Here is a 15,651-nt window from a genome sequence, read left to right as displayed (position 1 = left end):
TAGTCTCTTTTAAACCAACAATGATATAAGTAGTAAGGATTTTTGGAACTAATATTCAAGCAGAATTATTAGCCATTTATCATGGTATGGACCTAACTATGAAGAATGGCTTCAAGGAGCTCATTTGAGAGTCATAGAATAGTGTTTGTAAGCTCTTGAAATGTCCCTCACTTTCACCAACATACCCTACTTATTTGAGGCTTGAACCTTATAATAGGAACTTTTGATAAAGAAACAAAATGAGAAGAACCACATAACACAACCTTCTTTGAAGGGTTGAAGCAACATCAAAACATTGTCACAACTATTGAAGAAAAATATCAATTTTTGGTACAATATTTCTACAAATAAATAACGAAGCAAACTATTTACAAAGGAGTGACAACACACTCATGGATACATGTATATAGATTACACATTCCTATGAATACATTCCTCTCCTTCACTTTTTCATGTGAAAATTCAAGTAACATTATGACTAAAAATAAAAATGTTGTTCCTAAGTTGTTGCAACATCAAGATTCTTATCTTATATGAACATAAAAGTATGTATGTGAATTCTTCACCATAAATATACAGTTTAGGTGGAGGACGCCATCAATTTGCGGTATCTTTCTTCTCTTTCCTTGCGAGACCGAGAAGATGATGTACTTGATGATGATGAAGATATTCGTCTTTTTCTTCTTGGACGGAAGAAAAAATCTTGTGTGTCAAGAACATAAGAAATCTGCAGATGAAAATAGTGGATATGAAAAACTATATGCCAAATCATCAAAGAGAGGTTGCTTCACATTCTACTTTATATAATCAAAATATTCAAATCCAGAGGTTTATAATGACAAAAGCTCAGGTGTGCTACAAGTACAACTATGGTGGAGACCAAACAACAGTTGCACAAAGACCTAATTCCCTTGTTAGATAAACATTAGTTTATAATCTCTAATGCACAATTATACCACCAAAATTGTGGGAAAATATTGTTTATTCATCCTGCAAAAATGAGGAAAAACTTATTAAGGAATCAAAATAATTTTTTAATATATTATTATGTTTTTTAGTTGAGTTTAAAGACTACACACCGTCAGTGTAAATTAATTTTACACTGACAACCAATAAAAATGAAGCATTCTTCCACATCATATTAAGAAAGTGGGGTTTAGTGGGGTGATGTGGCGGAAAACATGGTTGGTATTAGTTGACAGTGTAAAATTATTTTACACTGTAAGAGCATATTCTTTTTAGTTTGGGGGGGCATAAATGACCATTTTACAACTGTCCCCGAGGGGATTTGAACTCGGAACCTTGAGGTTACAAGGCTTACAACTGAGCTAGCACTCAAATGTATATGTTTTAACTAGTCATTATAAATAAAGAAATCAATTGCTATTGCTAAATGAAAAACCAACAAGGCCACAAGTATGAAAAGGAAGCATACCTTGGATGAGTTACAAGATATCTTGCATTCCAATCCATTAATTATTTTGACATCTTCCATTACAGCACAAATTGCAGAAAGCTCATCTAAGTCCCCGTATTTCGGTTTGTTTCTGAGTAGAGCAAAAAAATAAAAAAAAACAGAAACTTATAAGGAAAATAAAGAATCAATGGATAAATATGTATTTGGTCCTTAGAAGCTGAAGAAATGTCAATTTTAGTCTCTATAAAAGTTTAATACATTTTAAGTCTCTAACAGAACAAAAAAGATTAATCATGCAGAATCTGTACCTTTCTAGTAAAATGCCATGAGGTTCCTTTTTGGCAGGAAGGACAGAAAGAAAATCATTGTGCAGATAAAAAGAAAAATTTGGATCAACAGAAACAGCAGAAAACTCGGGTTTTTCATTCATATTGTCCATGAGCTGAATGGAGAGCCGAGAAGGGCTAGATGACTGCAATGAGATGACATCCGAAAATAACATCAGATGAATATTAACAATAACAAATCATGATGTCGAGAACAAGTGTTTCTGGTTACAAGGGACTTACAGATTGAAAACGATATACGTTCTCCTCATTAAGGACGACATGTGCATTTGAATGATATACTGAATCATTTAATTTCCCAGGTTTCCGAGACTTTTCGTACTCGTATAACTGAAGAAGCTTATTGTCTTCCTCATCAGTTGCAACGGTTTGAAGCTGCAGTGAAGGTATATAACATTTAGAGCCTTTAAAGGGAAACAAATCATAAGCATGTTGTAGGACAAATGAATAAATCAATATACCTGTCTGATTAATTTATATATTAACTTGTCCAATGTGAATAACACATAAGATTGGTTCCCAAGAATTGCTCGACATTCATCTTCAAACTTAGCATTTTCAGCGGATCCATCGAGCAAATTATATAATGCATCCATAAACCTAAAAAAAAAAAAAGAACCGCAGAAAATAAGAGAAAAGCTGAATTTTGTTGATTGAATTGAAAAGTGCAAGTACTAATGTGATTACTGATTATATATGGCAAAACCTAATCAATGATAAAGCAACACACCTTGTATATGGATCTGTGGAACTAGCATCTTTTGCTTTCCATTTCATTTCGGCGCTCGTTGAATTTTCTTTTGCAGATAAGATCCTTTCGTAAAGAATCTGCCAAAGTTCATAAAGGATATAACATCAACACCAAGGAAATTTTTTTCAATCATAAAACAAACAACGATTAACATTATCCTTACTTGATGAAGCCTAAAAAGTGCATAGAAATCATCATTTCCGTAAAACACCCTTGAATCCTTCATGTCTTCAACGAATGAAACTGCTGATACATGCTTTGTGAGAGGTTTCACAGTCGAAAGGAACCTCTCTGATAATGTTAATGGTGAACCATCTCCTCTGGTTTGTGTGTCAGACGTCCCCTCAGCTTCACCTTCGCTCTCAGCCTTACCATCAACATCATCATGTTCTATATCTTCCTCCTCATGATCTCCCCGAAAGCCTTCATCATCAGCAGACTCACTTCCTGACACATCTTCACCAGCTTCAGAAACATTTTCGCTGTCTTCATCATCAGCATCTGCATCATTTTCACCTCCAGCCTCTCCATTTTTAGACTCATATTTGCTGCTATCAACATTGTGCTTTGACTGCACGTTTGAATCTTCATAAGCAACAAAGTTATCCTCGTCAGAGTCGGCATTTGGGGATAACTCACCCTCTTCTTTTTCAACTTTGCAAGGCACAGAAGATTCTTCATGGCTTTTAACTTTACTGCTCTCAACTAACATGCCATTGGCAACTGGTGGTACTGGAGCGGCAATGTCACATCCCTGAAACACAGATAAGAAGATGTGGACTCATCAATATACACAAAGAAATATAAAACCCTTTTACTAAGGCTGTTTGACCTGGCTTACTTTTGGCTTCTCTTCTCCTGGAAAGAAGTCAGGCCAAACAGTATCTTTCAAAGAATCTTTTCAAAAACTAAATGAGAGAAGTTTTCCAAATCAAGTAGGAGACTTTGGAAAATTCTATCTATTTTTTATTATTCAATATAACTCAAATTCTATCATTTTATGAAAGAAAAGCTAAAAAGTAACAATAATTACGAAACATCTTTAGATTTATTTCCAAGGCTCTTATTTTTAGCATTTATTTTAAACTATAGCTTTTAACGGCAAAATTAGTCAGGTCACACGGAGCCTAAAGTAGATAAGATTGACATTGACAATTGATGGGAAACTCATACCTCCACCAAAGGTACATTAGAACTTGGAGACTTGGCTATGGTTACAGAGACATCAGCATCAGTAGGTCGGGATGGAGTAAGTACGCGTCCTTGAAATATAAACAAAATTTAGTATTCTGACAACAATAAGATTAATAGAAAAACCAAAATCACATAACATCAACTTCACAACTATGTTTTACATACATACCTGGAGACGTATCTAAGTTGGTTCTGTTCACACTGCTCTCGCCTCTAATTGTGACAGATGCAGAGTTTCTACCTGCTTGATCATCAGATGAAAACTGTTTACCAAATCCAGGGCCTTTATCACTGCATTCAACACTTTTCTGCCCTTTATTATCAATTAAAATATCATCTCTACCAACAGAACCATTTTCTTTACCATTGGCCGCTACACTAGTCTGGTGACCATTTTTCACTTCAGTCACTCTACCATCAACTTCATTCTTGTCAGATTTTGCTAACCTTGAAATGGAGTCTCTGTGAGGGCTTCCATCACCTTCTACATTAGGTGCAACAGAACTCCGAGCGTTTTGTCCTACTTTCCTGTCCTCTATCCTTTCTGTCCCGTGCGATTGGGAAGTAACACCAAGCATTGGTTCCAAGAAGGTACTCCAGAGCCTCATAATTTTATTGAATAACTCTTTACTTGAGAATACCTCCTCGCATGAATAACGAACAAGTTTATACAGGTCCTCGTGAATTTCAGCATCCGAAAAGTCAAATTCCAGATGTGGAATGAGGGGATGTTTAGCTCCAGCAGAAATAGACTGAACGATGTCATCCTCTTTTTGCTGCTTCTCTTTAATTTCTTTAATCTCAGTCACCAAAGCTATATATTACCAAACATGAAATATTACAACATATTTAAGAGGATGATATCATATATACCTAAATATAATATGTATAATATGCAATTCAGTCGTATTTATTTAAGATTGACTTACATTTTGTGCTCAAGTTCTTTGAATCTTGTTGCTTGAAATAGAAGCTACGATGATCAAGTGATTTGTAGTGATTTTTGGAATAAATGTCAGCCCAAACTTTATTGAAATCTGAACGGCACCTAGTCCACTCCTCTTGTTTCTGCTTCAATCGAGTCAATATTACAGGCAGAGCATGAGTTGGGTTCTTACGCAGTATGTCTAGGACATCAAGACCATGGTCACCATATAGGCGTTCAATGCATCTTAGATTTAGAACTGCATATACGCATATCAGACAAAATCAACATAATGCTCTAATAATGTAAAAAATTAACGTTAAAGAGATTAGTATTTTAGATTGATATTATTTTGATACAAACCAGTGAAGTGATCTTCAATACGACTCAGACTCTCCACACTGATCTTATTTTCAATAATGCTGTTATACAACTCTTCAGCCCGTTTAGCAGCGGAACTCACAGATTCTAATAACATGTCCAACTCAAACCTGCATCAGAAATAACAATGCATGTCAACATCATAATGACTCCAAACTGAACATTGCATTGAGGAGGCAGAACAGAACACTTGACAAAATCTAAGAAAAACTGTAAATTCCAAGAAAAGGGAGGTCAAAAAAGAGCACAAGTTATACCTGTCATCTTCACATCTGAACAAGCTTTCTTCATATTGATTTCGGCGCATATGTTTGAAAGAGTAATCCTCACTTCCTGAAGTCACAGATACCCAATGATCATTCAATACTTGCGCACCAAGGTCAGATCGCTGACTAGCCGTAGGAATTGGATACTGCAAAAACACAAAAGGTGTGAAGGAGTTTCACAAGAACAGTGTATTTGACAAAGCCAATACGAAAGGTAATCGATTTGAAGTTATATACATCAGCAGGTAGAAGCCGGTAGCTGGGAGTACAACGTTTGCAGTCACTAAGGTCAAGTTCTTGGATGGATTTTCCCATGTATTTCTCCTTGTATCTCTCCTTCTCTTTAGCTCCGTCCATGTCACGCTTGTGTTCTTTGTCCTCCAACTTTGTTGATCTTGATGAATGACCGTCAGTAGCTAGTATTTGCAAACATTAAAATTAACAAAATGGATGGGAAAAAAACAGTGTGAATTACTCAGCTTACTAATTCAACATCATCATTTGAATGAATCCTCAAATGAAGTAAAAAATTGTAATGATAAGCATAAGGAAGAAAGCTGATATAAAGCACAAACATACTTTTACTCATGACACCAGCAAGAAACCCATCTGCAAAAACAAATAGGAACAACAAAACCTCAAGGCATGAGAAAATACGATAACAACGACAACAATAAACAGATGAGTTGCAAAAGAATTACCAATATTTTCACAACGCTCTAAGAAATCATTGAATTCACTCATGAGATCAGGATACTTTCCAAGTATATCGCTCACCTGAATCATACATTTAAAAAGGATATAAATTGACCTGAAGGCAATAGAACTCACTAGGTAATGCTTATGAGATACTGAACTTAACAAAGTAATCATCTATTTCAGTGAATTGTTAAACATACTACATAGATAAAAATAACTTTGCATTAGAATACAACTGAAAATGCTAAGTTGGAATACTATTGAAATTCCCTCATACTAGCAACATAATTTTAAACTCGGGTTTTACTTAGAAGAGAGTAGTACTATCTTGTGTTAGTGGCTGAAAGTTATTCAAACATCCCAAGCACAAAACAGAATGACAAGTTTAACATCGAGAGACTTTGGATAATGTAGCCAAAAATGCGAGACTAGACCAGAAATTCCAAGTTTAACATGAAAGTAGAATTTTGTGACCCTAAATACCAAATAATTTGTACAAAGTAACATATGCCGTAAGTCAAAGCATTGAGTAGTAAATAATGTGAAGCATTAAATTTTTTCCAAGTTATCTAGTACCAACTAATTTTCATACTTCAACTAATGAAAATATACAAAACTCCTAGAGATCTAAAAGGAGCAACATAACATTAATGACCCATGTCAGCAAGGATACACGAAAGCGAAGCACATACCAAATTTTCTAAATCATTCCTTCTAATTATTCCGTTGCTAAAAATATGAAGGCACTTCAAGAATGTTTGGTATTCCTCAGCGCTGCTCAACTTCTCCTTAACTTTCTCACAGAAACTGAATGCTTGACTATACATGACTGGCACGAATACAAAAATTAAATGAATATAAATAACAAAATTTATAAAATTATATAGGTCAATAATATATTATCTCAAATAAAAAGCAGAAAGCTAACAATCAATAAATATGCTAACAGTACATAGAAATACTATTGAAGAAACTTCAAGAACTTGAAATGGCTACATCCAATCATGCAATCAAGAAATATGCTAACAGTATATAGAAATACTAATAAAGAATCTTCAAGAACTCGAAATGGCTACATCTAATCATGCAATCAAGAAATATGCTAACAGTACATAGAAATACTAATGAAGAAACTTCAAGAACTTGAAATGGCTACATCCAATCATGCAATCAAGAAATATGCTAACAGTACATAGAAATACTAATAAAGAATCTTCAAGAACTTGAAATGGCTACATCCAATCATGCAATCAAGAAATATGCTAACAGTACATAGAAATACTAATAAAGAATCTTCAAGAACTCGAAATGGCTACATCTAATCATGCAATCAAGAAATATGCTAACAGTAGATAGAAATACTAATAAAGAATCTTCAAGAACTCGAAATGGTTACATCTAATCATGCAATCAAGAGATATGCTAACAGTACATAGAAATACTAATAAAGAATCTTCAAGAACTTGAAATGGCTACATCAAATCATGCATGTGTTTTTTAACTCCAAATATGAAATTGAAACATTTCAACACAGTGGTCCTAATAGTAAGTTTTATGCATCTAACAATTTGTAACGAAAAATTATACAACGGTAATAGAAATAGTGAAGTTTCATAACAATTTATCGATAAGAATTGATCGACGTGCACTGGTCGTCCCCCCATATTTCTCCAATTAAATGAGCTTCTTCAACTGTGATAGAAACTGGAAACTGAAATAGCTACTGAAAGTAAAATAAACTGAAAACAAAGAGAATGAATCTGTATTCTATATTCTGTAACTCAAAAGTATTACAAATTATTGTGTATTTATAGTGAGTGTATCTTAACTGATTTGGATTCAGTTAGTTCCACTTAACAACTAACTCGTTTATCAGAAAACCAATTCTGTTGTACAAGTTAGTTGTACCGTGTAAGTTAGTTGTACACTGTGTAACTAACAGAATCCAAATCAATTGTGATACATTCACTATAAATCCTCAATACCTTGTAATTACGAATCACTTTTGAGTTACAGAATATAGAATCCAGATTCTATCAATCTATCTACAGTTTGAGGTTTGAGAATACAGAAAAGTAATTATAGTTTCCTATCCTCTTCTTTAATTTTCTTTGGTGGCAGTACTAGTGCCAATAATCGTCCTACTTTATAAATTACCAACATATAAAAATCTACAGCACATTGAAAACATGATGGTTTACAGGCAAAATAAAGTAACTGTAAAATTCCAAAATATAATAAATATATAGATCACACTTTCAAGCAATGTATTATTCAGAGTATGATAGCTTACTCTTTAATGCATCTTTATCATCATGAGAAGCAAAGTCAGAAGACAGTCCATAAGCTTCAGCCTTCTTAACAGATTTCTTTTTGTCAGGAAAGCGTTGCGAGTTATCAAGATCATGTTCTCTATCATCATGATCTCGAATCCTTCTATCCCTGCTCTCACGTTTCCTTTGCTCCTTGTGCATGTTCATCATTGTCTTGTCGTCATCCAGATCAGGACGTTCAACACTCAGATCACGATCATGGGAAGGAAATCGATCTCGCCGATAACGTTGCTGCAAAAATAAGTTTTTGAGACTAACTTTTTTTTATAAAAGAAGTGCAAAAATCCTCATGAAAAGGAACACTCTTACTACCTTTTCTGCTTGCATTTGCCGCATCATTGGTGCCATAGAACTCCGCTCATTGAAGCGCTGCAATGAATTTCGACCAAATGGAGCATGCTGTGTGGAAGGTGCTGCCGAATTATCTGGTAAGAATCTAGTAAACTCCTCGAGCAAATCTCTATGCTCCTTAAAAAGGGTAGCAACCTAGAGTTTTTTATGTAAAAGGAAAAAAGAGTAAACATTTCAGCCAAAAAAAATTTAAAGAAAAAAAAACGGCAAAGTGCCAAAAGTATATAGGGCAAGGCATATTTACCTCACTGTAAACTTCACCAATCTCCTTGTGCTCTTTACGATACATATTCAAAATGTCCAAGAATGATTTGTAAACATGCTCGTCATTTTGGAAGCGTTTCTGTAGAAACAAAACCTAATCATTACATCTATGAATGAATCAACAATATCAATAAACTCACTCAGTATCTGAAAAAAACACATTACCTTTATCTTGTTCACAAAACTAATAGCTTCTTCAAATTCAACCGTTTTTTTTGGAGGAGGAGCCTCTTCCTCATCAAGTGTTATCTCATATCCTTTTGGCAGGAAAGTGTTAAATCCAAAAATCAAATGGTTGTGACCTTTGAATAGTTCCTTGACCCTTTCTATGACACCATGAGTGTCAGTCCTGGAAACAAAGAAAAAAATATTGAAATAACTTGATTTAGACAGAATGTTCCGTCGTTCAAAATCATTACAAAGTACTACCTCCGTCCCAAAACAATGGTCCTTACGCATACCAATGCATAATTTGAATCATTAATATCTTTAGTTTTCTTTCATGAAAAATTATAAAAATTTAATATTGTGAAAATATTCATTGAGACAAATCAAACAAGATCTTATTTGCTAATATTTGTCTTTGTACATTAGTAAAAAAAATACTGTCAAAATAAATGTCAACAGTCAACAGGGACAATTGTTTTGGGACGGAGGGAGTACAAAAAAAGGTTAAGAACCTACTTTTGAGCCTTGAAATCTTTCATGACCTCGAGGAACATGTCATATTTTTCTTTTTGATCTTGGAACATATCTTTCACTTCCTTCAAATATGATAAAGCATCATTCGTAGTCAGTTTTTGGGAAGTGGTTGCTCCCCCACCTCCTCCACCGATAACAAGTCCACCTCCTCCGCCACCACCTCCATTTCCGGGGCCTTGGCCATAGCTTCATACACAGAACACAATCACAATTTCAGATATCCAAAATATCAACAACTACAGCATTATAATCACAATCTTCACACTGTAAAAATTAGGTTTCAAAAATATTAATCCACAAAGACAGACATGCAATCACAGATATCTTCGATCAAAATTCTGAGTTAATTGCAACATTACTCATATTACTTGTCTAGTAAGTTTCATGCAAAAAAAATCATGCAAATCCAAACACAACAATTCCTTTAAGCCAATTATCCCGTCAGATTACAAACTCCACAATCAATTTAAACTCAAATTAAACATAACCCTAATGAAATTCAAATTCAACATTGAAACACAAAATTAGGGCACAAAACTAATTCCAACGAGTAAAACGCAAATTTGGCCCATTAACACAAAATAGGGAATCAAAAAAACCAAATTATGCAAATCAAAACGATTTAACCATATCCAAATCAAGCCATTATTTTTAACCAATGATCCAATCAGATAACAAACTCCACAATCAATTTAAACTCAAATCAAACATAACCCTAATGAAAATCAACAACAATTGAACACAACAAGTGAATTAGGCATATAGGTATATGAATTCAAATACAACAGTAAAACACAAAATTAGGGCACAAAACTAATTCCAAAGAGTGAAACACAAAATTGGTGCATAAACACAAAATAGGGCAAAAAACAAAATCAAAATTTCAAATTTAAGACTATAATCAAGAAAACATACGAATCACCACGTGAAGAACCAAAAGGACGTTTGAATTGAGAAGAAGAGTAAATATCATCTCTTGCCCTCTTCATCCCTGCATAATCAAAATCACATAATCAAATTAAAAATTGAACAATTCAATTGATCAATTAAAACTACATAATCAATAATATAATTGACAATAACATTGAATTGAAAGTAATTGAACAAGACCCAAAAAGTGAAAAGGGAAAAAAATTATACTTTATGAATTCCCCAGATTTTCCCAGGAAAATTATGCTGGGAAAAAACAACTTGAGTAGATCTTCAAGAAGGGTTTGATCGGAGAGAAAAACAAAACAAGTTAGATTAAGGTTTGTGTTTGTGTCGTTGTTGTTGTTGTTGTGTCTCTCTCTTACGTTGTTTGTTTACGTTAATAAGATTGAACCAGAAATTAAGATTAAAATCAAACAAACAGTGAAAAGAAAGAGAGAGAAAGAGAGTTTTGGTGTGAGAGAAAAAAAAAGGGAAGAGAGAAACGGTGATACGTGCGCAACTATGAAACTCACAAGAACTGAATTGTTTGAAGAAGATTTGAAAAAATTAAGAAAGATGGAAAAATAAAAAAGAATGAATTTAATATATTATGAGAACAAAGTTTGCTTATATATGTGTTTGTGTTTGTGTTTGTGTTCGCGTTATGTTGATGTTCTTATTACAATGATATTTTATACGGGTCGGGTCGGGTCGGGTCGGGTCAGAAATTTTGGATGGATCCATGGATATTACTACTAATTTTTTTGAATCGATATTATCGAACAATGTCTGTTTGATCTCAAAAAAAATAAAGGACTCGACATGACAAGTGCTTGATTTTAAAACTGTGTCTGGTACTAGAAAAAATGGGGGTCAAAGGATAGAACAAATACTCAAATTCTTGTCCCCACAAAATCGCGAGACAACTTTTTGTTCTTTGCACAAGTTGTCTAAAATAATAAAATAATATTTTGTCCATCAAATATCGTACAACACAAAGTTTATTCAATACCTTAAATGTTTGTCTGTGTGTTGTTCTGTCTTGTATTGTTCTGTTCAGTACTGTTCTGTCCAGTACTTATATTTTGCAGATCAAGATAACCACTATAATTTACACAATTACTGGATAAAATATTATACTTCCTCCGGTCTTATATACTCCCTCCGTCCCATAATATAGGCAAAAAAAATATTTTCACACTTATTAAGAAAAGTAAAATATGATAATTTCAAGGTTGACTTTTTGTGTGTTTGTTGAAATAAGTTTCATGGGAAGATGTAAAAACAGTTTTTATTGGTTATTGATTATGGGGAAAAGAAGAGAGAGAGTAAATTAAGTAAAAGTTTATCTTGAAAATGATAAAAGTTAGTTTTTTTTTTCTTATAATTTGGGACATGAAAAAGTGATTTTTTTTTTTTGCTTATAATATGGGACGGAGGGAGTATAGTAAAAGTTTATATTTTAGATTTATCGTAAAGTTGATGTCTCTAGACAACATTATAGCCTAAGGGGGGTGTATTGAATTAAGATTTCACAAGATAATTTTAGCAAAAAAAATCTTGAAGATTTTAAAAGACTTTGTGAGATTGTATTGATTTTATGAGATTTTAGAAGACTTTTTTGAATGACTTTTTCAATCAAGATTCTTAACACAAGAATTTGTGAGACTTTATGACACAGACTTTTGAGATTTTGAAGTACTTTATAGACTTTTAAGATTTAAATGAGTCAATAAATTTGATATAAATTCCTTCTAAAATAATAATAATCAATCAATGAAAATTAATCCTTCCTTAAAAAAATCAACAATCATTAATATAATAAAAAAATCAATGAATAAAATTCTACAAAAAAAAAATCAATGAATAAACAAAAAAACAATTAAAAAAAAATGACGAACAAGGTTCTGTTGCTGTCGTTGAAACATGTTGTTGTATATATTTTCAATGTCTATATCCTATAATGAATCGTGACACTCTATGGTAGCAGGACAACCATGAAGAGGAAACGTGATAGAGAGGTAGGGAGAAAAAGAAATAAAAAAAAAAATGAGAATCCATCAAAATCTCATGATATGAGGAAAGACTTTTTGTAGCTCAAACTTCACTAAAAAGTCCATCAAAATTCATTAAAATCCTATTTTTTAAACAATCCATCGAAATTAGAATACTTTTGAAAACCACAAGACTTTTTGTAAGTTGTAAAGAGTCTTGATTGAATACCACTAGACTTTTTTAAAGTCTTTTAAAATCCTAATTGAATACCACTAAACTTTTTTAAAGTCTTTTAAAATCCTAATTGAATATCACAGGATTTTGTCATCATAAAAAAGTCTTTTAAAATCCATTGAAATTCTAATTGAATACACCCCTATAAATATATCAACTTTACAATGAATCTAGAAAATAAATTTTCTCTTATTGGACCAGAGGAAGTATTTAATTCAACTTTTAATGTCAAAAAAAAAAAGTTTCAACTTTTATAATGTTATGTGTCGGGTCAAGTAAAAAAACCAGTTTTTGAATCCATGGATATTGCTGCTCACTATTTATCAAACCATATAATCTAAGCCCATGGTTTCTTTCTTTTACTTCCAGTTGGTTTGTGTTTTCAACTTTTATTATACATTTGTTAAACTTGTGATTTGTTGAGTCAAAAGAAAATAACTTGTTTTGTTTTTGGTATAAGAAATTACTTGTTTTTAGTGTATAGTTAATTTTGTTGTTGATTAATATACTTTTCTAATGTTGTACATGTAAGTTTGTGTATATATGTATGTAAATCTTATCATCTTATTAATTACCTTATTCACTTTTGTTTTGTGTTGAGTTTAAAGACTACGCACCTTTTACACTGACGACCAATAAGAATAAAGTATTCTTCCACATCATATTAAGAAAGTGGGATTTAGTGAGTGATGTGGCGGAAAACATGGTTGATATTGGTCGACAGTTCTTTTGTGTTTAAGTGATTAGTTAATTTTGTTGTTGATTAATCTATTTTCTCGTTTTTTTTTTTTGGTCAGGTAGCCTAGTGGCTTGAAATTCCACCTTTAAAGATGGATAAGTGGAGTGTCCAGGGTTCGAACCCTGGCTCCTGCATATAAAATGCTGATGTCCCAACCAATTGAGCTAAGCTCATGGGGACATTTTCTCGTTTTTTTTAATGTGTATAATAATGTATGTAAGTCTTGTGTATTTATTTTGATAAAAAAAGAAAAAAAAAGTCTTGTATATTTTATGTATTTAAGTCTTATTAATTACCTTATTAATTTTTCTATTTATTTTATGGATATATTCATCTTTGTGCAATCTTTTTGTTTTCGCCGAAAGAAAATAGAATTGACTGTGCAAAATAATTTTACACTGTCATCCAATAGCAATCATGTATTCTACCAAATCACTTAATTACACTCCACTTTAATAGTATGATGTGGAGAATAATAGATTTTTATTAGAGGTCTGTATAAAAATAATTTTCACCGACAAAACATGTCCATTAAACTCTTTCGCTAAATAGAAAAATATGAGATCGATATAAAGAAAAATTAAAAAGTTTAATGAGATTTATCGGTTGTGATATTGTATACAAGAATATTGAACATTCATTGTATACAAGAATTTAATACTGTTCATTCATTGTATGTAAGTATTGCAAGCTGTTTTTTACATGAACTTAAGGGTATATTTCTAATAATATATGCATATATTTCTACAAGGGTTGAAGACTTTGATAAAATTAAATTTAACAAAGTGTATTGTGGGCAAATATGATTAGAGGATGAGTGCAAGTGGTAGTGGTACGGTTCTCCAAGACTCCAACACAAATGCTTAAGTCTATCTCTTAATAAGATTTTTTATTTTTTGAGTTAATATAATATTGATACGAAGTTTTACCGTCGATGATTTTTTTAGCAAGAATTTTTTTTGGGAAGAGACACTGTGTTTTTTTTTTTAAATAGTTTAATGGTTAAACACATACATATACATTAAGTTTTTTTTTTTTTTTTTTGACTTCACATATACATTAAGTATTAAGAAGTGAAAAATTCTCATTTGAATTCGGACTCATGAAACCAACATCCTGCGATTATTTTATTAAAAAAAATCCAAAAAAAAAAAAGTAAAGCAGGCTATGTCTTGCCTACAAGACAATCTATCTCCAAAGGACCATATTGCCTCTATTGTTAGGGACAGTGGTAGACCATATTTTGTGTAGGACAAACAACTAAGGTTTTCCACAAGGAGAGAGATATTTATCATAAGGGCAGCAAAATTTAGGAACAATTTACTCCAAGTTGCTAGGAAGGATTCTTTGGTTTCAATAGAGGTTTTGCAGAAACTTTTGGAGTTGAGTATTTCCTTCAACCTCAGATAAGGGCATCTACTAGGAATTGGATTACCTCTTGTTTAGTGGGAGTGCAATTTGATGATTTTGTGACTGAAGATAGAGAAACTAAAAATTAAATTTAACGAGAGAGATAAAAACATAAAATGCATCAGAGATGGGAGCAATAGAGGATACACGGTCAGACTCCATCTACTATGTCATTCGTTATACTAATAAAAATATTTGGTCAGGTGACTAGCAATTATGTTGGGAGAGTTGGCTATATAAACATTTGATTTCTTAAAGAATTTTGTTTTATTTTGTGACTTAACTTAACAATAGTATGTACTTCGATCTCTCAAGTTACAAATTTTAGACAATTTAGTTTAGATCAAATTATCTTAATATTTATAATTTTAGAGAACAAAATGTCTAATATTCATAATTTAAGGACCAAAATAAAATAAAAAAGATTTAAGATAAAATTGTATAACGTTTATAATTTAAGAAATCAAAATTAAAAAAATAACTTAAGATACTTCAAGGTATTTAGGAATATATTTTTAAAAAATCCTTTCACTTGAATCTGACCACTTTTCCTTGATTTCATCATCAATCCTATCCATTTTATTTATTTATTTTATTTATTATAATGCAACTAGCAAGTGATGAAGTTGTTATTTCTTTTTTGGATTTTAGTTGGACATATTGTTTTAATAATAACATTAATGAATTTGTCAAAAAAAAAATTATTAATTAATGAAAGCAAAAATATACTT

General features: G+C 32.1%; 1 protein-coding gene across 1 annotated transcript; it reads right to left on the bottom strand.

The window, feature by feature from the left end:
* Positions 1 to 267: 267 nt before the first annotated feature.
* Positions 268 to 11,208, bottom strand: LOC123906474 (paired amphipathic helix protein Sin3-like 2). The gene is made up of 23 exons (XM_045956391.1): positions 10,771 to 11,208; positions 10,546 to 10,621; positions 9,613 to 9,816; positions 9,094 to 9,277; positions 8,909 to 9,007; positions 8,626 to 8,799; positions 8,274 to 8,544; positions 6,673 to 6,809; positions 5,983 to 6,058; positions 5,861 to 5,890; positions 5,519 to 5,697; positions 5,273 to 5,427; positions 4,998 to 5,125; positions 4,639 to 4,893; positions 3,879 to 4,523; positions 3,689 to 3,777; positions 2,679 to 3,269; positions 2,495 to 2,592; positions 2,226 to 2,364; positions 1,987 to 2,139; positions 1,726 to 1,889; positions 1,436 to 1,547; positions 268 to 727 (listed from the first exon to the last, which is right to left on the bottom strand). The coding sequence occupies exons 2-23, from the start codon at positions 10,617 to 10,619 to the stop codon at positions 581 to 583; spliced, it is 4,104 nt and encodes a 1,367-aa protein (XP_045812347.1). The 5' UTR covers positions 10,620 to 10,621; positions 10,771 to 11,208; the 3' UTR covers positions 268 to 580.
* Between the last annotated feature and the right edge of the window lie 4,443 nt (positions 11,209 to 15,651).

Source organism: Trifolium pratense, linkage group LG2, assembly GCF_020283565.1.
Source record: "Trifolium pratense cultivar HEN17-A07 linkage group LG2, ARS_RC_1.1, whole genome shotgun sequence".
Taxonomy (NCBI): domain Eukaryota; kingdom Viridiplantae; phylum Streptophyta; class Magnoliopsida; order Fabales; family Fabaceae; genus Trifolium; species Trifolium pratense.
This window is presented reverse-complemented; position numbering and strand designations above follow the sequence as displayed.

What these genes read in the sequence shown, in the direction of transcription:
- LOC123906474 (XM_045956391.1), bottom strand. Translation starts at nt 10,619, where the DNA reads ATGAAGAGGGCAAGAGATGATATTTACTCTTCTTCTCAATTCAAACGT. An exon ending in AAAGAACTTGAGCACAAAAT is followed by an intron (nt 4,524 to 4,638) that starts GTAAGTCAATCT and finishes GGTAATATATAG; the next exon opens with CTTTGGTGACTGAGATTAAA. An exon ending in CATGGCATTTTACTAGAAAG is followed by an intron (nt 1,548 to 1,725) that starts GTACAGATTCTG and finishes TGCTCTACTCAG; the next exon opens with AAACAAACCGAAATACGGGG.